The sequence below is a fragment of the Eupeodes corollae genome, chromosome 3 (genome assembly GCF_945859685.1).
Source record: "Eupeodes corollae chromosome 3, idEupCoro1.1, whole genome shotgun sequence".
NCBI lineage: Eukaryota > Metazoa > Arthropoda > Insecta > Diptera > Syrphidae > Eupeodes > Eupeodes corollae.
In genome coordinates this window covers 57,565,233-57,587,201 of record NC_079149.1, presented here as the reverse complement: position 1 = coordinate 57,587,201, position 21,969 = coordinate 57,565,233, and the positions used below count along the sequence as shown (strand labels likewise).

Genomic DNA, 21,969 nt, shown 5'->3' with positions numbered 1-21,969 from the left:
ACGTTTATCAAGTCATTAAAAAAAATGTTTTTCAACAATTTGTGTCATCATATAAACTCTAACGTCCATCCCAAAACGACAATGGCAAACATCCTTCGTCCAATACTCTTTCTCTCTCTGATGCATCGTTCAATTTTGACCTCAGGCTATAGCGCCAACATCAGAGACTAATGTTTTAGAATACCTATTATGGTCTCACCCAAATCGATGCCGCCTTCATATACGATGAGCTAGTTTTATGCAAAATACAATATCAAAATCTGTCGCACAGTTGTCGGTTTTACCCTTACACAAATAATAATAAAAAAAAAAACTCTGCACTTTTATGTGTCCCCACAGCCTCACAGACTATAGATTGCTAGACAATTTGCGCCTAACATCAACATAAAGATCCCAAGTCCAGAGTCCCGAGTCCCGAGAAATGCATGCGATGGTAATAATTCTCTATTTCTATATATAGATGTATAACTATGTGAAAAAGGACATTACGAATTTGCAATTTTCGTTCGTCGCAATACCGCCCCCAGGGAAGAGCTATTCCGAACAAATGTTTCTATGGTCATTGAATGCCGTCAAGAGAATTTTAGATGCTTCTTTTTTTGTGTGTCAATTTTATTTGCTAACCTAAAACTATATTAAACTTGCTGCATAGCTTGCAGGAAGTTATTTGAAAATAAACACACACCGAAAAAATAAAGTTTTACTCGCATGTTTATTGCATCAATGACATTTTTTCTTTTGTATAGATTTTGGTTGTTATGGTCTTTGGTGATGTGATGTGATGGTGAAATAAATTGTCTAAAATAAAACCTAGAAATATGCGGAAAAAAAGACAATCTCTCGATTGAGGGAATTTTTCGATGACTCTATGGGAAATATTTTTGTAACGATGTGTTCTTTTTTGGTCAACTGAATGCAGTTTTATATTTCATTTTCATATTTTCATAGAATTTTGATTTTGACCTAACTCCAATTTTTGTAAATATGAATAAAGAAAAATGCGAATAATTGGTAAATATCGTTGATTAAAAAAAAAATAAATATAGGAAAATGGGAAAAGAAGCGATTGTTGGATTGGATTGTTTTTCAATAGAGGATGAAACTTGTTTTCACATTTGTATATGTTCGAAATTACTAATCAGTGAAAATTCTTCACAAATTGTTTTGATGTGGAATTTTAACTACTAAACAATATTCGTAAACGAACATAAACACATATTTTTAAGGTTCGGTTAAACAAATATTTCATGGTAGTTTGAAATTTTATTAAATGAATCATTGATTTTTCGGAATTTCAGTTTATAATCTTGGGCCTATTGACATTTTCTAAGTACGAGATTCAGCTTAATTATTTTAAGGCTAATATTTTTATTCTGCTAATCACCAGAGGCAAGGAATTGTTTTGCAGTTCCTAAGAGAACCAAATGATTCAATTTTCCTCGGAATTATTTCAAAAACATTTGTTTCATAAAAAGTTTTCGCTTGAATGAAAAGATTATTTAAAAGAAATGTATAGACAAAAAAAATAATAATGCATTCAATGAAATCAAATTTTTAGATCAAACCGGATACAGTAGTAGAATTAGGATACATTACACAAAAATAAGTATTTTAATATATCTTTGATAGAGGATAAAAACCGTAGCTTCAGAATGAGAATTTACATCGCCAAGACGGCTGGTAATACGATTTGGGAAATTTATGAGTGAATAGTCAACATAAGCATGAGCTAAGTTGTATGGTGAAGCATCTTCCATAACCAATCCTAAATAAAATGTATTTTAATATCAATAAAAATGTCAGTGAACAACTTAATACCTACTATTGACGGAAACATTTGTATATAGCCAAATTTCCGAAGAAAATTGTTCCAATATAAATTAATTGTAACGTCCCATAAATACATTAGCTTTTCGACAATCATTTTTTAACGGAATTTTCGGAACCAAGAGAGCGTCTCGTAAGAAAAAAGGGATTTTTATTCTACTATGAAACAATAACAAAGGTGGATGGTAGTCCACCTCTATTTGCATGCTTAGGATAGCAGAATCTTAAACTTTTTGGATAGCCTGCGTACAGCAGTCTTGTTGGGTTCTTCATTGAAACCGTAACAACACTAGCTTTCGAAATAAGTTTTCAATATTTTCAAAGTCTTTTCAAGTGCAAAGCTTCTCATTTAGTTTCACAGTGAATTTTATTCAAGATTTCAAGCTTATGATTTAAAAAGTTACCACTAGATGCCCCACCATGAAAAGCTACATAAACAAAGAGTGTTAATTTTATTTTATTTACTCTCCATCTTTTTGTCAAAAATACCTTTATTTTTTAAGAAATCACTCAGATTCATTTTTCAATTTGTTCGAGGAAAGATATGAATACAAATAAATAAGAAAACTAGGGCCTAGTGACGTAAAAATCTCAGCTATTCCTATACAATGGACCTACAATTTGTATTCCAAATCTGAACATCCAATTTATGAGAGCATTTTTTAAAACAAGAATGTCAATTCCTCACAAGATGCAGTCCCCTTGAACAAAAAAAACTTTAGGTGGCACAGGCAGAGATTTAACCAAAAGACCTGCTATAAAAAATAGATAATTATTTTTATTTACATTAACATATAATTGTCATTGAATCCATATTTTGTGTCCAGGCCTGGCCACTTTTAGCAAGAACGTCCCGATCTACACTCTTCTTCCAGTGTAGATATAATTACAACGTAATTTTTTAAAATAGATTGTGCAACAACGGTAATTTCAAGTTGATTCTTTTTTGCTCATGTAAGCTAGGTATTTAACGAAGTCTATTGACTGCCGATCCTTAATGGCTGCTCCAAGGTTGATTAGGTACAGTTCAAATGATCGTGGGGTCTCCAGAATCCTCCGATTTCATCCGAAATGATCTTACTACAGTCACAAATACATCTCTAAGAAATCTCTATGATTCTATTAAACGTTTACGTAAATTCATATCGTTTACGTAATTTCTGATCCTAGAAGCTATACACTTGTGCCGAATTTATAAGGACTTTTAGACACCTCCTTAAGCATTTAAATTATAGTTCCTCTTTTCAATATAACATGAGTTTGTAAACGACAGTTAGAATATATGAACAAAATTAGTCTACGGTCACAGGTCTTATATATACGTACGTCTATAGACCATTCTATTACTTATACGAACGTGAAGCATTTTAACTCCTTCTTTTGATATAGGTACCATCAAATTTATTCGGATTTATTTTAAAAAATGCACTACTGGGTCACACGAACTCGGTAATAAATCCAAAGAGTCTGTTTAAAAAAAAATTAACATTTTCTGTATTTTAAGATTTTTGAAATGTACCTGCTAAAAAGTTTGTTTTCAAAATTTTAAACGCCAAAAGAAAATCTTAATTTTTCAAAATTTTAGTTTAAAAATCTCAGGAGCTGTTTTTTGTTTTTAAATTAATTGTGTATACATACAATTTTTCAATTTTAGTTAAAAACTATTCTTGGTATGCAGTTATTTAGACAAATGATAACCCATTCTCGAAAAAAATGTTTAATTTTTTTGATCATCAAATATTATTGAGACAGTACAGGAGCTTGTGCAGAAAAAAAAGCACTGAAGTCAGTTCATTAGTTCTTGAGAAAGCTTAAAAACAAAATAACGGTTCTATGGGAGGTATCCTTCTCGAGCAATACAAAAACTTTAGTTTTATATTAAAAGAATATCAAAACGGCGCACTACAGCGCTAATTGAATCTCAGGCTAGGTTGTCTTGAGATCGCCATTTCATATTAAAAGAAGCCATTTGTGTATGCAGAATCAAAATTTTAGCAATACTTAAAAAAAATATGTCGATTTGTTTTTGAGAAAATTTCGATTTTTTACCAAGAAATTTCGAAATTTCTATTTTTTACAAAGAAATTTGTGTAGGGATTAACGTTATTATTAGTCTTAAAGAAAAAACAGATTAACCTAACGAGAATCGGCTCAAAACCTTAGTTTCCAAATTTGAATTCAATCGACCCAAACCCAAAGGGCCAGGATAGACTGATAGACAGACCGATAAACGGACTCATATTAGATTAAAATATCGAAAAATAAAAAATTATAAATTTGTTCAAAATTAATATTTAAGAAAGTCAAGTGAAAAAATTAATCTTAATAACTTTTAAAACTTTGCATTTTTAATATAAAAATCCTACCACTAGTTTTCCAAACTTAAGTAGAAAAAAAATGTAATCAATCAAAGCCAGAACCTTGATTAACATTTATGATAGTCTTTAAATGTTACCAATAAATATTTAAATGTAAATCTATAACTCAATTTAAATTCTAACAATATTGAAAAAAAATAAAATAAATTCAAATATAATTTGTGTAAAACTCGATGATCCAAAATTCAATACCCAGTTGAGACTACTCAATATACATATAATATTTCTCAAATTATATATAAGTAGATACTTTTGTAGGTGCCTTAGATGAAAGGGCCATCAAGAAACATAACTACATTAAGTCATATCTTTGGCAAAGCCCTGGTGAGCCACTTTCCAGACATCTTATTGCAAAAAAAAATGAAAGATAAAAATAACAAAATATAAAAATGAAAAAAAAAACATCAAGGCAAAGCAAAGCACAGAGGCTTCCTTTGCCACTTTGTTTGGTCGTTCGTGTATTCATTCAATCATTCTCAATAAAGAAGCCATTTGTCATCTTTTAGAGAGAGAAAGATTTGTCACTGGGTTTTACTTTTATTCTTCTTTTTTTTTGTATAATAAACCTACTTACCTACCTATAACTTACCATTTCATTGAAAGTTGAGAATTCTTTATATAAATGGTTTGTAATATTAGATTAATGCTTTCTAAACGACAAGGATGAAGTTCTGCTTGGATTGTTAAGGTCAATTATTTATAATTTAAATGGAAAATTATTCAAGCGATAAATACATATTTCTTTTCAACACAAGTACCTAGATATACTTACATATACAATAATTACCTATATTTTACATTACACCAGGTAAAGAGACGTAGAAACGCAATTAGTGTAGGTAGAATAATCTCATATGAATTAAGAATTATTATTTAGTTGAATGATTAACTTTTAATTAAACTTCAACCATAAGTTGTTTATAGGAAGAGAGTCATAAGAGTGAAAAATTTGTGTATTATCGTTAAAGAGATTGAAGAGCCATCAAAATATATTTTTATGTCAAAGTAAAATATTTTACTTTGAGGCCCTATTCTAGAGCCAAATTTCAATACCAATTTCTTGGAATATCATACTAATATATTTTATAGATTCGATTATTCAGGGTATGATATGTGGTACGATATTCAAAGTTGGATTTTGTTTGTTTTTCAAAGGTTCCGAAAAATAATTCACTTTAAAAAGTTCAAAGTATTAAAATACTGAGAAGCTTTAACGAATCCTAACATCTTCTCTTCTTCTTGGGTTTGAATTATGATTTATTTTTTCTTTTAAATACTATAATAAAATTTAAGATTTAAATGCATACCTATTTCATAATTGTACTAACTTTCTGAATGTATTTTCTTCTTCTTTTATTTCTATTTCCATCTTTTTTTTCTAATTTCAAAACTCAACATTCAATTCCTGCCATAGAAGCACGTGCCGAAATATCGGGACCACCAATCCGATATCTAACACCAGGATCAACGTTACGTCTGCAATGTCGTGTTGTTCAAAATACTGTAGCATCAGAATATATATTTTGGTATCACGACAACCGAATGATAAATTATGACATCGACAGAGGAATAAACGTTTCAACGGAAGCAGGTAAATTAAACCAATTTAAACCCATCAAAAGTATATATTTTTAGGAATTATTTTTTCCCCTAACAAAATACCAACTTAACCTAAAAATAAAATTCAATTCGTGTTTTTTTTTTCTGTTGCTTAAGCCGACAGATTTATTCTTTAAGTTATACACATTCAGACACATCAAAATCTTTGCCAGGGAAAAATAAAAATAAGATTTTATTCCTTTTTCAAGGAACAAATCAATTCCTATAGATATAGATACAGATTTCCATTATTGTAATCCTTAACATTATTGGGTTTTAAATTACTGATGATTTGTATTTTCTTTGTACTCCATAGATTTTCAATCATCGGAGCTGACTATCCTGAAAACCAGACGGGAACATTCTGGTAATTTCACCTGCGTAGCTAGCAACACCCAGCCCGCCAGCGTGCTGGTGCATATTTTTAAAGGTAAATACATTTGTTCGTATTTTAAGAATTTAATGAACTAGTTTAATGCTCCAACTAAATTTATGTTATAGTGAAAGAAAAAACACTTTATTCCCTAATTTCAACGTTACAATCACAAGAATTTTGGTTGGGTTAAAGTGGGTGTCCGGAATGGAGTAGGACACAGTTAGGATAGTTTATAAGCCCATTGTGGTACTACATTATTCTTGAGGCTTTTTCTGAGCTGAATGAAACCAATTTGAATTAATTATAAAACGTGAAAGAAAATTATGTTTGAGGTCGTGTACCTAGATCGCTATAGAAGAATTTTTCAAAATAGTTTTGTTTACTTTTTTTGTTTTTTAAAAAAATTCAATTGACAAAACACGAGATCTTTCAAAAACACCAAGGAACTAATAAGAAACGGTTTTCTACTTAGGTTATATTACGAGTAAGTTAAAGCAGTTGTCCGTGATGGAGTAGGACACACTTAGGCCAGTTTAATGGCCCATTGTGATACCACATTAATCTTGAGCTTTTTTTCTAAGCTCAATGAAACCAGTTTAACTCCCTTACGAAACGTGAGTGGCTGATTATGCTAATATGATTTAGATCGTTAAAGAAGAATTGTCCTAGGTAATTCTTGCATTTTTTAGGTAGCGCAGTGCATGAACAGAGAAGGTGAAGAACTGTTTCCTCTACTTCCCGGTTATTACACCGGTTATATCACCGATCGGCTTAGAGATGGCAAGCACCTTGAGGGCTTTTTTCATGATTTGATATTATTCGACCTGATATTTGCCTTCTTTATCTTGTTTCGATTTAGGAATAGTTTACATGTAGCGATTGGTATGCCAGAATTAGCCAAACGTGGTAGAATGGATAGTACTGTACCATTTTTGGCAAGTTCATCTGCCTTACAATTTCAAGAAAAGTCCCTATGGCCCTGGAACCCAGAAAAGGTGAATGTTAAACTGTTCTGCCATCTCTATAAGAGATGATGGTCGATACTTATGGGCTGTTAAAGAGTTTGTAGAGACTGAGTCTAGAGATTTGATAGCGGCCTGACTATCATTACCACGTTTTCTTAAAGTCAGGACAATACTTTTTTCCTGGCCAAAAAATCCCCCTTGATTGAGGAGGTGGAATGAGAGACTTAATTTCAGTAGTTCAGAGTACATGCCTCTACATCTTCATTTGTTTACAATCCATTTGTGTAAAAGTGGATTTACTCGTCTCCCAGGAAATGCCCAGAAAGATTTGGAAGGTATAGTAATCCGGAAGTTTCTATCGAATAACAATTATTGGATGGTGTAGTTTGTGTGTTTAGGAATTGATTATTAATAGTTTAGAATTACGGAGTGGCCAATGTTGTTATTAACAACTGCAATGAAGTTTTCAGGCAAATAGCGGAGTTTGGAATTATTTGTTTGCTAAGTATATCAAGAGCTGTTAGGTACAGTAATGTACAGTGTCGCAGATGGATTCGTTCGAAGTGATCCGCTTATACATAACCAAGTTGAACTTTGGGCTTTATTTAGTTTGTCACGGTTTATAGTTTTTTATAAGCAGTCCATCCGATAAGTATATTCAATGAGTTGTTTTGGGTTGTAAACACCACTTATTACGAACAGCTTTTTTGCAAGAGAAGAGGGCAATAGAAGCTTTCAAGACTCTTTCTTGTACAGTACGTTGTTTGCCTAAAACTAAAACTAGATACTTAGCGTCATCTGAGAACTTTAATGGGAAACCTTTAATATAGGGAGCATTAACATATGGAATTTTGTATTTCCTCGAAAATAGGACTAATTCAGTTTTGTGCTTTGTGGGATTTTGTAGGAGTTATTTAAAGGTGTGAAGACCATGGTTACATCATCCACATAGGAATGAATCACTCTGAAAAATTCCACATCCAGGCCAGTTAGTATTTAATTTACAACTAGGTTCCAAAAGAGAGGAGATAGAAAACCACCTTGCGGTTTCAATGTGCTAATGAATCTTCTAGCAGAAAACTCGCACAGTTTTGAGTTAATTATTCTGCTAATCTACTAATCTACTAATCACCATTAAATGAATTCACTTCCCAAGCGAACTCCTTACGTTTACAGATGTCAGTGCAGATGTGTCCACGTGGGTTTTTAAAAGCACCTTCGATGTTAAGGAAAGTAACCATAGCGTACTCTCTATGATGGAGGGAGTATTTGATGGCGCGCAATAAGGTGTGTAACGCAGTTTCCACTGATTTGCTGAAACATATGTTGGGTGGTGTTTTCAACAGTTGGCATTAATACACTTACAAAAGTGAAATTAAGCCAAATTGGTTTTATTTCACTTTCATCAGTGTGGTTTGTCATTGCAATGAAAATTTGCATACACTCAACCTCGCATCTACCCTAAATCCTATATTTCATATATTTCGACGTAAAAGTAAGTTGCTCTTTTTTTATAAAAATAGTTTGGCCATATTAAAATTTGTCAGATTGTAATATGACCAATTGCTTAAAATTAGAATTAATTCACTTTTTTAAAGTGCAGCAAAGCCATGTCTTGAAAATTGGTCTTATTTCATTTGGCTTTATTTCACGGCACCGATATATTACAGTAATACTTCAAATTATTTGATTGTTACAGATACGGACTTATTCATAGCCAAAGTGACGCTATTGACTTTTTTATCAAGTCCACTAGCGTTAAAAGAGGGTCTAAAAAATACCGGTTTTAATAAACTTTGTTGTAGTTTCTATATATAACCCAGTTTTCCGATAATATCGAAAAATGGACTAGACCGGTATATAATATGATGATCGTTAAAATCGCTACCAAAATGGGTAGGCTGATCTTCTGCCGTTCTTTCGTGATGATTCTCTCAAGGGTCTTACCATGGGGAGGGCAAATGTAGTCATGGTCAGTATATTCCGTAGACTGTTTCCACTGAAATCACTCACTCACGAAGAACAAAACCTGACATTTCAAAAGGACTTAAAGTTAGTATTGCTTTAAATTTGTTTGATTTATAATATTTTTTAAATACCAACATATTTTGTTTTTCCTGAAATTTTTTGAGCACAATTCTGTGAAATCAACTTAAGCACATTTTAATTAATCATATTTATCAACAGAAACCCACGACAAGAGAGATTTTTTTGTCGTGAATACAAAAAAAGTTAAGGTTGTCCACCAACCAGTATGTGGCTTTTGCCAGCCATTATTTGGGGCTTAAGGTCCTTTAAGCCCTTATGGTGAAGGGTTGTAAGAAAAGAAATGTATATTTATAATTATAGGAACATGCTAAAAAAGTCCAATATAGTTCATATGTGTGGCTGTTGTGGCAGAGAGAGCGGTGGTGGTGTGATGCAATAATTTACACCAATTATGGTGTTATCCATGGCACGGACTTGTAATTTTAATAAATTTCTTTTAACGTAATGCACTGTGGGGGGTGTGAGAACATGTATGTAATTATTTCTGGTTATTATGTTTTTTCCAACTGCTCGTACAAAGGATTAAAAAAAAAGGATTGTGGCTTTTCTTTGTACAAATATGTTTCGTTTAAAAATATATAATGAGTTTGCAATAATTCTTAAATTATTATTATTATGATTTCTGTTTTCACGTCCAAATATTTTATCGAAACAAAACATTTTTACGTGATTGACAGATTTACTTCATATTTCATCAAAATCAATGAAAAGATCAAAAAGACTTTTTATTTTTCACTTAGAAGGAACACATAGTAAAAAAAAACATGTTTTTCTTTTCGATAATATATCAATAACTCGACACTTTAACGCTTAATTGAAGTAGGTGCCACAATAGTTTATAGCATGAAATTAGTCCATGAAACTACATAAGAGACTATGTAACCTTAGAAATTCTGCAAAAGATTCATCAAATTATCACAAAATCTCATTTTTTAAAACACAATTTTTAAAATAAAAAATCTAAAACCTTCGTGATAGTAACTAACTTAGCTCACGAATTATTTGGATAATAATAAATGCCTTTTGAGGCTTTAGAAAGGTAAACTGCTTGGGCCGTAGAGAATAAGCCAGAGGTTATATAATATAATGTAGAACGATGCTAGTTTAAATGAGTCTGTAATGCTTACCGGCGTTTTTGACCGTTATATTTCGTTTCATGATCTAAAAAAGTTTTTGAAAAGCTAAAAGTACTATCGTCAGCGAAAAATTTATTTATTGGAAATCATTAATAGAAATAAGAACGAGTGCTGGAGACAAAACAGAGCTCTCAGGCACACCATAATTTATCTTGTGGTCTTCGGACTAATTAAACTCATTCAATATAACTTGAATGGTTTACATGTGCATTCAAGAGGACACAAGCGTCCACAGGTTTTTCTCAAAACCCACCTCTGTCTATCAACTCCTACTCTCACCTCCCCACGGTGAACATCGGGTGCCTAGTACCTAAACTGGAGATTGGGTTCCAACCCCAGTGAAAAGTTGTTGGGGGCAGCAAACGAGAGAGGGGGGGAGAGGTGTTTCCACTAAGGCACCTCTCCTTATCCAGGCGGCAGCGGACGAATTCTCGAGATAGAATCAACGGTGGCGTCTATAGTTCCAGTAAGGTCGAACTACTTAGTGAACACCTTATAGGGCTTCTTCGACATATTCGGAGCCCAGGCCTATAAGGAGCGGTTCATCCGGCTCCCCTTCCTTGGAGTTATACTAAGTATCTGGCCCTCCAGGTTGGGGGTTGTGCTGTCGGGGTGACTTCCTGGCCACGTAAAAACATCATAGTTTAGAAGCAACAACAAGCCTCGGATACGGACGGATTCACTGTTGACAACCCACGCAAACGAAATAAGGACAACGAACTTCGGATATGTACGTGGAATGTTAGGTCCCTTAACAGACCACGTGCAGCCGAACAATTAGCGGAAGCCCTAAACTGCTGCAAGGCAGATATTACCGCCATCCAAGAAGTGCGATGGGATGGACCGGGTAAACGCAAACTAAAAGACTGCGATATCTACTACGGTGACTGCTACCGAGAATAAAGACAGCGTCTATTTGGGTGTGGATTTGTTGTTGGAACTAGGCTCAGGCAAAAAGTCTTGAGTTTCAACAGTGTGAGCGAGCGCATCACGACAATCCGCATCAAGGCTAAATTCGCCAACATAAGCCTAATATGCGCGCATGCCCCAACAGAGGAGAAAGATGAAGACAACAAAGACACATTCTTCGAGCTCTTGGACAAGATATATGAGCAGTGCCCTGGCTATGACATTAAAATTGTCTTAGGAGATTTTAATGCCCAGCTAGAAAGAGAAGACATCTTTGGTGGCATAATCGGGAGATACAGCCTGCACGACACTACCTCCGACAACGGATTCAGGCTGGTCGATTTCGCTGCGGGGCGAGACGTTCTGGTAGCTAGCACGCAGTTCACGCATCTTAATATCCACAAGGGGACATGGAAATCTCCTGATCAATCAACCGTCAACCAGATTGACCACATTGCGATCGACGCACGACACTTCTCCAGTATCCAGGATATCCGAACATTCCGAGAGGCCAACATTTACTCGGACCACTACCTCGTTGTAGCCAAGGTACGGCTACGGATATCCCGATCCAAGCCAAAGCAAGGAAGTACTGTGAGAAGATTCGACGTTAGACGGCTACAATCGCAAGAGACTGCCATGTCCTTTTCCGATCGAGTCTCTAATAACCTCCTAAGGAGTCCTATGCTTCCTGCATTAAGCATTGAAAACCAGTGGCAACATTGCCTTGCAGCCATCAGAGATGCCGCCTCTGAAGTGCTAGGTTTCACACGGCCACCACAGCGAAACCCCTGGTTTGACGACGAATGCCGGCAAGCTCACGCAGCGAAACAAGAGGCATACAAAACGGCGCTGCACAAAAGGACGAGAGCTGCTCGCGAGCTCTACGAGCAGAAGAGGAGAGAGGAACACCGGCTTCTTAGACGGAAAAAAAGAGAGCATGAGAAGCGCGCGATCGAGGAGATAGAGGGATGTCACAACAGGAATGAGGTTCGTAAATTTTACCAAAAGGTAAAAAAAACCTCCCAAGGGGAAGCCTGTAAAGACGATCAAGGGAACATCGTAGTAGAACCACAGTCGATGCTGAGAATATGGAAAGATCACTTCTCCAAATTATATAACGGCAATGACGAACCGAATTCCGCTGTAAGGGAGATAGAACCACTCAACCTCGGCGACGCAGATCAACAATTCCGCCTACCCGACCTTGACGAAGTGAAGATAGCTATATCTAAACTTAACTCAAACAAAGCTGCTGGAGCTGACGGCATCACCTCCGAACTATTCAAAGCAGCAGGCGATGACTTGGTAGAGAGCATGCAACAACTCATCTGCAAAATTTGGTCGGAAGAAAGCATGCCCAATGAGTGGAATCTCAGCATAGTGTGCCCGATACATAAGAAAGGAGACCCTCTAAACTGCGCCAACTACAGAGGCATCAGTCTCCTTAACATTGCGTATAAGATCCTCTCTGCCGTATTATGTGAACGTCTGAAGCCATTCGTCAACAACCTGATTGGTCCTTATCAGTGTGGCTTCAGACCAAGAAAGTCCACTATCGACCAAATATTCACACTACGGCAGATCTTGGAAAAAAACCAGGAGCTTCAAATCGATACCCACCATCTCTTTATCGATTTTAGAGCCGCGTATGACAGCATCTATAGGGAAGAGCTCTACCGAGCAATGTCTAGTTTTGGCATCCCTGTCAAACTTATCCGTTTGTGCAGAATGACGATGGAGAATGCACGCTGCTCTATCAAGGTCGAAAAAGATCTTACCGATGCATTTGATGTCAAAAAAGGTTTTAGACAAGGCGATGCACTGTCATGCGACTTCTTCAACATCGTTCTGGAAATAATTGTGCAAAACTCAACCGTCAACACTAGAGGCACAATCTTCCAAAGATCCATCCAATTACTCGGATACGCAGATGATATTGACATAATTGGAAGATCAAAGCGTGATGTCAGTGGAGCGTTTTTGAGCATTGCGACGGAAGCGAAGAAGATGGGTTTAGTGGTCAATGAGGGCAAGACCAAGTATATGCTGTCATCAAAAAAGGACACTGAACGACGACGTCTTGGACAAAACGTCACCATGGACAGCTATAACTTTGAGGTAGTTAAGGACTTTGTCTACCTAGTCACCGCTATTAATGCTGACAACGACACCAGCGCTGAAATCAAACGAAGAATAACTCTTGCAAATCGCTGCTTCTTTGGACTTAGAAGGCAATTGAGAAGTAAAGTCCTCTCTCGAGCATGTAAAATCACCATCTATAAGACACTCATCATCCCGGTTCTCATTTATGGCGCTGAGGCCTGGACCCTGTCAAAGAAAGATGAGAGCGTCTTAGGATGCTTCGAGAGAAAAATTCTTCGGGCGATTTTTGGTCCCGTACGCATAGATATAGAATGGAGGAGAAAATATAACGACGAACTGTACGGGCTGTACAGCGACACTGACCTAGTTAGCAGAATCAAAGTCCAACGGCTTAGATGGCTAGGTCATGTAGAGCGGATGGACATCAACGCTCCAGCCCGGAAGGTCTTCGAATCCAATCCCGAGGGACGGCGCAGTAGAGGAAGACCGCGACTCAGGTGGCGCACCCAGGTGGGAGAGGACCTCAACCAACTTGGCGTGCGAAACTGGAGACAGCTAGCTAGGGACCGAGCTGGCTGGAGACGCTTGTTGGTTGAGGCCCAGGTCCGCCCCGGACTGTAGCGCCACCTTAAGTTAGTAAGTAATATAACTTGTAATGAACGATCCGAAAGGTAGTTACTAATCTTATGAAGAAAGAATTCAAAAAACCCGAAATAATTTTAAGTTTTAATATATCAAAATTAGACAATCTTCTTCTAGTATACCATTTAAAATAGAAGCTTTACTTTCGTAACATTCAATATTGAAGAAAATTGGTACCAAAGTTCAGGGCATTATTAAAACTATACAAAATTAAAATCTAAAATTTTCTTTTATCAAATATCAACATTATTAAGTACAAAACTAAAATGGTATATTTTATCATGAGTCTAACGTCAACATATTTCACAATCCTAGCCTCTTGCCTCTATATTGTAGATCGGATAATTTGTTTATATTTTATGTTGCGTTCCGAATTGATGTGGAACCTTAGGTGTCTTTTTTTAAGTTTAAGCCAGTAGCAATCTTAAAACAATCATTAAATAAAACATTATATCATCGAAAATTGAGGCTCCGCAACGAAAGGTCAATGTAGTGGAAATATGAAATGTTCTTAAATGGTTAAATTTTTCAATTCGTATGATATGGTACAAATTTATTTTCCTTTCAAAAAATTTGTGGAACTTAAAAATTTCGAGGTTTTAGCTAAAACGAAAGAACGAATAACGTACATTTGTAGATGTACGAGTAAATATGGTCGTAATAGTTAAGGAGTTGATTAGAGAAAAACGAAGTTATTGAAATTTCTAAAAAAAATTTCCGTAAGAGTTTCTTAAAATTGTCTTCTTTGGAAATTAGTCTTAACCTTTTTTTTAGACAATTATATGGTTATCAAACAAATTTCAAAATATTTTTCAACAGCATTGCCATTTAAGAGCAAAGATGAAATAAATCCATTTTTAAACATTCCACATTTTACGAAAAGAGTACAAATCTTCAAAAAATGTATATATGTTTGCACATTTTTAGTAATTACCTGATGTCCTTTTGGATATAAGGTAAAGTTAAGTAAAAGTATTCCAAAAATTGGAATTTTCGACATTTCTTGACATTGCTTTAAAAGAACATAACTTTTTAAACAGTGTCTTAGGAATTCAAATATATTTTTAAAATTTTGTAAAAAAAAAACAGTTGGCTGGGTGGTGTATGGTTGCACTCTTTTTCAACCCACAAAACTATGTCGCGGAACTCACAAACCTATCTTACTCGCATTTGGCATAGTCTGGATCTAAGAGACTTTTTTATTCTTTTAATATCCAACAATATATCTTTGAAACAACAGCTAGTCATATTCAGAATCAACTGCGATTTCATAAAGCTTACAAGCCTTCCCCAACAAAGACCTAAGTATTGATGTAAAAAGCGGCCAACACATCTTTTTAACCCGAATTTGTATTTTATAGGCACTGGTCGTGTAAGTCAACGCCACACATACCCTTATCCACAATAAGGTAAGGCTGCTAAATGAAAACTTTTCTTTTTCCTACTGATAAACAACGTTTGGTGTAAGGCATAGACATTAACAAAAAGAATATGAGCTCAAAATGCAATATGATTTCTTCTTGAATGGGCATTTTTCGGTTCTGAAGACTTTCTCTTTGACCATTTTCTAAAGCTCAGGAGAAGTAAGGTAGTTGTCAAAATAGATAATTTGATATCAAAAGGAAATGGAAATTTTTTCTTGAAGCGTTAGTATAGCTCAAGATCGAAGTTATTGTAATGGGTCCGATTTGTCAAATTGAAAATTTTGACATTTCTCGACCTTTTAAGGTCTCTAGAGTAGAAATAAAAGATTTTTAGAAAGATGTACATATGTGCGTGCGTGTGTACGTACGTTCGTACGTCCGTACGTTCGCGACGTTTTTTTCGTTGTCCTAAGCTCAAGAACCACAAGAGATATCGATTTCAAATTAATTTTGTTATACAGATAATAAGGCAGAAAGATGCAGAAATGGCTCTCAAGAAAATTGCGTGTTTGGTTTTTTACCATAGCAGTTTGAAAAAAAGGTGCAAATTTTGGTTAACCCTAAATATCTTACGAACCAAAACCGCTAGAGACTTGAATTAAATTTTATATTATAAACTGTAACGCGATACCAAACAAGTATATTTTTTGAAAAAAATCCATTTAACGGTTTTTTTATAAATAAAACAAAAAATAAAAAAAAATTGTCACCTCCAAAATCTTACGACTTAAATATGATTTCATCTCCAAAACAATTTTGTGCAACGAATAATAATGTTTTTGACATCTGATGATATTTTGAGAAAAATCAAATGGACTGTTATTTTATAAAAATTAAAAACCTCAAAAAAAAACATTACTCAGAGTTGTTAAAAATTGAATATCGATTCAAATATCTTTTCAAAAACTTGAAATTAAGGCTTCAACCTTATTTTATCTTATAAGAAATATTGTTTTCAACATTCTGAAAAATATTGAGAAAAATAGTATTGACAGTTTTTTTACAAGAAATTAAAAACCGAACAAAATTAAGAAAAGTTGGTAAAAAATGATTTTGGACTAAAATATCTTTTCAAAAATTTGAGATAATAGCTTCTAATTAATTTTTGCTTATAAGAAATGTTGTTTTTAACATTAATACGAATTTTGAAAAATCATATTGACAATTTTTTTACAAAAATTAAAACCTAAAAAAAATTTTTAAAATTGATTTTCGACTCAACTATCTTTTCAAAAATTTGAAATATTGGCTTCAAGCTAATTTTATCTAATAAGAAATATTGTTTTCAACATTCGATAAAATTTTGAAAAAAATCGAATTGAAAACCTTTTTACAAAAAAATAAAACTCTAAAAATAAAAAAAATATTAAAACTTGGTAAAAAAATTTTTTCGACTCAAATTGCTTTTCAAAAATTAAAAATATTGGCTTCAAACTTATTTTATTTCACAGAAAATTTTTTTTTTCGATATTCAGTAATTTTTATATCAAAATCCAACAGTCCGTTTTTTCATAAAAAATAAAATCTACATAAAATAGTACGCAAATTTGTAAAAACTAATAGGAGTACATATAGACAAACTGTTAAGCAAGAAAAATCTACAGACGGGATGGGAAGTTATCAGTGTGGGTCGCATCCCAGTCTCTTTTTCTTTTATGAATTGTTTTGAAAAATGGCAGCCAAATTACTTGATGATTTCTTTATCAATGGATGTTTTGTCTTGAATCAAGCCCCATTGATGATGTTTTTGGCACAAAAGGTTTGTAAGCGGAATAAGCTTTGACATTTTGGATCAAATATCTAACTGATTATTATCTGCAAAATTGATTTATTTTTTGATTTCATACAAATTATTTTGCGCCCAATGCGGTTCGAGTATCCTCACCTTATTTTCAATATATAGACTCCCTGGGTTTTGAGTGGTAACCACTATTGAGTTGAGTTAAGGTTATAATGATTTCGTTGAGAAGCAAAAGGATTGCTTTGATTTAAAAACGTGAATTATCGACAAAAAGGAAGAATACCCCTTAAGACAAAACTATCATGACTTAAAATACTTGCCCAGTATTAAATTAAAATTTAGTGAGCAATTTCAAAACACAATATAATAGAAAAGTCAAAAACTACCGCCATCGCATCAATTTCCATTTATCACTTCCATGGAAAACATTTCAAATTACATGCTTATCAAACAATGGCAATGCCAATCAATGTGAATTCCAACAATCGTTATTTAATATTCTCATTTTTTGTCATCAGCACAAGCCTCCCCTTACCCAGTTTATTATATATACATAAGTACAGCCTTTTTCTCTGCCTCGTGTCTTTGATGACAAAATTATTTCACTTGAAATCCTAATTATTTTATTTAAATTTTATCCTTTCAGGTGATAACCCGGCGGCGATGTACCATGGTCATGTCGGATCGTCGACAAAGTCATATCAAACCCATCTTCATAGTATAATGGCAATCATTTCGATTGGCTATAGTATATTCCTGGCGTACATGCATCTGGAGGTTGTGTAATTGTAAAAATCCCCAAAGGCACACAGGAAGAAGTATGCACGAGTGCGAGTATTACTATCAAAACTTACAGTCGGGTGGAAAAGAATAACAACAGATAAAACCAAAAATTATATAGAATAATTATTCTTTTGTATAATATTAATAGAGAATCGAAAAAAAAAACAAAAAAAAATAGTTTAATTCATTAAATAAAAACAAAGAAAACAAAATATTTGTAAGGATATTGTCTTTAAGGATCAGAACTAAACTTTGTTTCATAGATTTCTTCTTTCTAGATATTTAAAATAAAAATATCTTGATATTGATAAATAGATTTCAATAAAACAAACAATTAAATACTTTTTAAAATATGGCTATAAGATTGCATAAGTACAAGGTGATTCAAAAATCGTTTTGTTGAGTTATTAGTAAATTTTTGTTTTCAAAAAAAAATTAACAGGCTTATAAATTAGTTTATCTATGAAAGTTAAGTATCGCCTCAAACCAGAATACAAAAGAGTGAGAACAAATCAAATGTATGAAATAATTTTTTTTTAAATAAGTGAATTGTTTAACAGAAATATTAACTTTAGAAAACTTGTAATCCAGCAGAATATTTATTTCCATTAAAATCTATTTATAAGTTTATATTATTTCTATTAAATTATTCACCTAGTACATTGCATTAATATAGATAAATGTATATTTTAAAAAATAAAATTGAATTTATAAAACTCAATTAACAAACATTTCTTCGGGTAATTGAGAATAACCAGAAAAAGTATTTAATTCAAAAAGAAAACAAGCATTTAAAATTTAATAATCTGTAAATTTGTTTCATTGTAAATAGATAATATTAAAATTTAAATTTATGTTTATCAGTATAAAAATAAATAAAATTAAAGTAATAATAACTAATTCAGTATTAATTAATGTAACTAGAAAATCAAAATAAAACATTTATACGAATTAAATAATTATTGTTTAACTTGTTAAGTTTTGTATGTAATCAAATTAAAAAAAAACAAAAACAAATAAAAAGTAATAAGACATAAAACTAACATAAAATAAAATAAATTAAATCGTTTGCCAAAAATCTTTCAATATCTGATGGCTCTGAAAAACAATCATAAATAACAATTTATTAAGGTATTTTTTTTTGTAAGAACAACCATAACTTTAATTTTAATAAAAATTCTGTATCATAAATAAACCAAAAATATTGACTACAAAAAATAAAATAGAATCAAAAGAATTATTATTAGTTAACGAAATGAAAAAAATAATAACAAAATCAAGGCAAACGTAAAAAAAAAACATTAATAACAATTTTTTAATATTTATGTTAATTTTGTTTTGTTAAAATATTTTATGTAAATATTTTTATACAATATTGTAATGAAATAATAAAATGGAAAAAAATAGTTTATTATATAAATCATAATTATAAGAAAGAAACAAAATAAAATTATGAGACAAAAATCAATTGCGAAGTGTTTTATTTTATAATTATTTTCAGGAAATATATTTTCTTTAAATTTATTTTTTCTTACCAAAATTAGTTTGTCGTTTTATGATCGTTTATAAAAATCAATTAAAATCAGTTGAAGATTCAGTTTTTTAAACGTCTGTTAACTATTCAAATTGAAACAGTAAATTATTTTTTAAAAATCTTTTAAAGTTCAGTAAGACCTTAACGATTTTTTTAACAGTTGAACTTCAAATTGATATAAACTCTTAATTTTCATAGGCTTATCAGTAAGTATTTCTTGAATAACTATTTTATAAAATAATTTTCTTAAAACTGGGCTAAGATATTTCGTTAAGGAATAGTACTATCGACTTTAATTACATTTTTGCAACACACTATAGTCCTTAATAAATAGATCGTCTGGAAGTTTGTCTTTTTAAATTAAAAACAAAAATGAGCTGAAATATGTTACTATTACCCTAATAACAATTTTATACTTTCAAAATGGTGGTTTTGGTATCTGGGATGGAAAGTCTTAGCAAAGTTCTATTAAAAGTTTTTTTTTAAGCCGGGCAGATATAATACCTCGACAGAAAACAGATTTAATTTTAATTAACTTCCCATAGGAAGTTATTGTAATGGGTCCGATTTGTCAAATTGAAAATTTTGACATTTCTCGACGTTTCAAGGTTCCTTGAGTCCAAATAAAAGATTTTTAGAAAGATGTCTGTGCGTGCGTGTGTACGTACGTTCGTACGTCCGTACGTTCGCAACGTTTTGTTCGTCATCCATAGCTCCAGAACCAGAAGAGATATCGACTTCAAATAAATTTTGTTATACAGATAATAACGCAGAAGGATGCAGAAAGGGCTCTCAAGAAAATTGCGTGGGTGGTTTTTTTACCATAGTAGTTTGAAAAAAAGATAAACATTTTGGTTAACCCTAAATATCTTACGAACCAAAAACGCTAGAGACTTGAATTAAATTGTATATAATATATTGTAACGTGATACCAAACAGGTATATTTTTTGAAAAAAATCAGTACAACGGTTTTTTTTTTTTTAAATCAATAAAACTGAAAAAAAAAATTTGTCACCTCCAAAATTTTACGACTGAAATATGATTTCATCTCTAAAACACTTTTGTGCAACGAAGAATAATGTTTTTGAGATCTGGTAAAATTTTGAGAAAAATCTAATTGACAGTTTTTATTATAAAAAATAAAAATCTAAAAAAAAACATTACTCAAAGTTCGTAAAAATTGAATATCGATTCAAATATCTTTTCAAAAACTTGAAATTAAGGCTTCAAGCTTATTTTATCTTATAAGAAATATTGTTTTCAACATTTTGCAAAATGTTGAGAAAAATCGAATTGACAGTTTTTTTACAAAAAATAAAAACCTAAAAAAAAAAATGTATAAAAGTTGGTAAAAATTGATTTTCGACTCGAATATCTTTTCAAAACTTTGAGATATTGGCTTTAATTTACTTTTATCTTTCAAAAAATTTTGTTATCAACATTCAGTTAAAGCTTTAAAAAAAATTGAATTGACAGTTTTTTTACAAAAAATAAAAATTTAAAAAAAAATGTATAAAAGTTGGTAAAAATTGAAACTCTAAAAAAAACAATACTAAAACTTGGTAAACATTTACTTTCGACTCAAATAGCTTTTCAAAACTTAAAAATATTGGCTTGAAACTTATTTTATTTCACAGAAAATATTGTTTTCGATATTCAGTAATTTTTATATAAAAATCCAACAGTCCGTTTTTTCATAAAAAATAAATTCTACAAAAAATAGTACACAAATTTGGTAAAAATTGATACGAGTACATATAGCCAAACTTTTAAGCAAGACAAATCGACAGACAGATGGGAAGTTATCAGTGTGGGTCGCATCCCAGCCTCTTTTTTTTAATTGGTTTTGTAAAAAAAACCAATAAAGCAATTTTTTGAGAGTCCTGCAACTTTCTGCATTTTTTCTCTACAACTAGTTCTTGAGCTACGGACGACGAAAAAACGTAGCGAACGTACGTACACACGCACGCACAGAAATCTCTCTAAAAATCATTTATTTTGACTCTAGGAACCGTCGAGAAATGTCATAATTTTCAATTCGACAAATAGGACCAATTACAATAACGATTTTCAAAACAAAAGATGAAAATTAAAGTATGAAATCTTCTATTTTTTAATTTTTAATTAAATTTAATTTAGGGCACGTGAAAGAAAAAATGTATTGCAATGCTACAATTTAAGATCTTTTACACGTTTCGTACCATAAAATTCGCGCTACTAATGTCAAAGCAAATTATTATAGCTCTGATCCTTTTATACAATTTGAAATTCTAGGAAAATTGTATTTCCTGTATTTAGTTTGGTGACAGTTTTTAGATACTGGAGCTAAAAAATGTTGATGCTATTATATATTATAGAACAATATTTTTTTATTTTTGAACGATTAAAAGATACAAGTTTACTTTTCTTGACCTTTTTGACTTGGTCATAATTTAAAGGGACAATAAAAACCAAATCAAAAATCCTAGATGGATTTATTTGCTGAACGAGTGAAAAACC

The 21,969-nt window shown here is 32.3% G+C and overlaps 1 protein-coding gene across 1 annotated transcript in view; it reads left to right on the top strand.

Annotated features, from left to right (window-relative positions):
* Window positions 1-18,469, top strand: part of LOC129950478 (lachesin) — a gene marked incomplete at its 5' end in the record, with an annotated part of 46,874 nt that extends 28,405 nt beyond the window's left edge. Inside the window, one exon of the mRNA XM_056062416.1 lies at window positions 17,799-18,469. Coding sequence (XP_055918391.1) covers window positions 17,799-17,938 — 140 coding nt within the window. The remainder of the gene's footprint in view (window positions 1-17,798) is intronic.
* Between the last annotated feature and the right edge of the window lie 3,500 nt (window positions 18,470-21,969).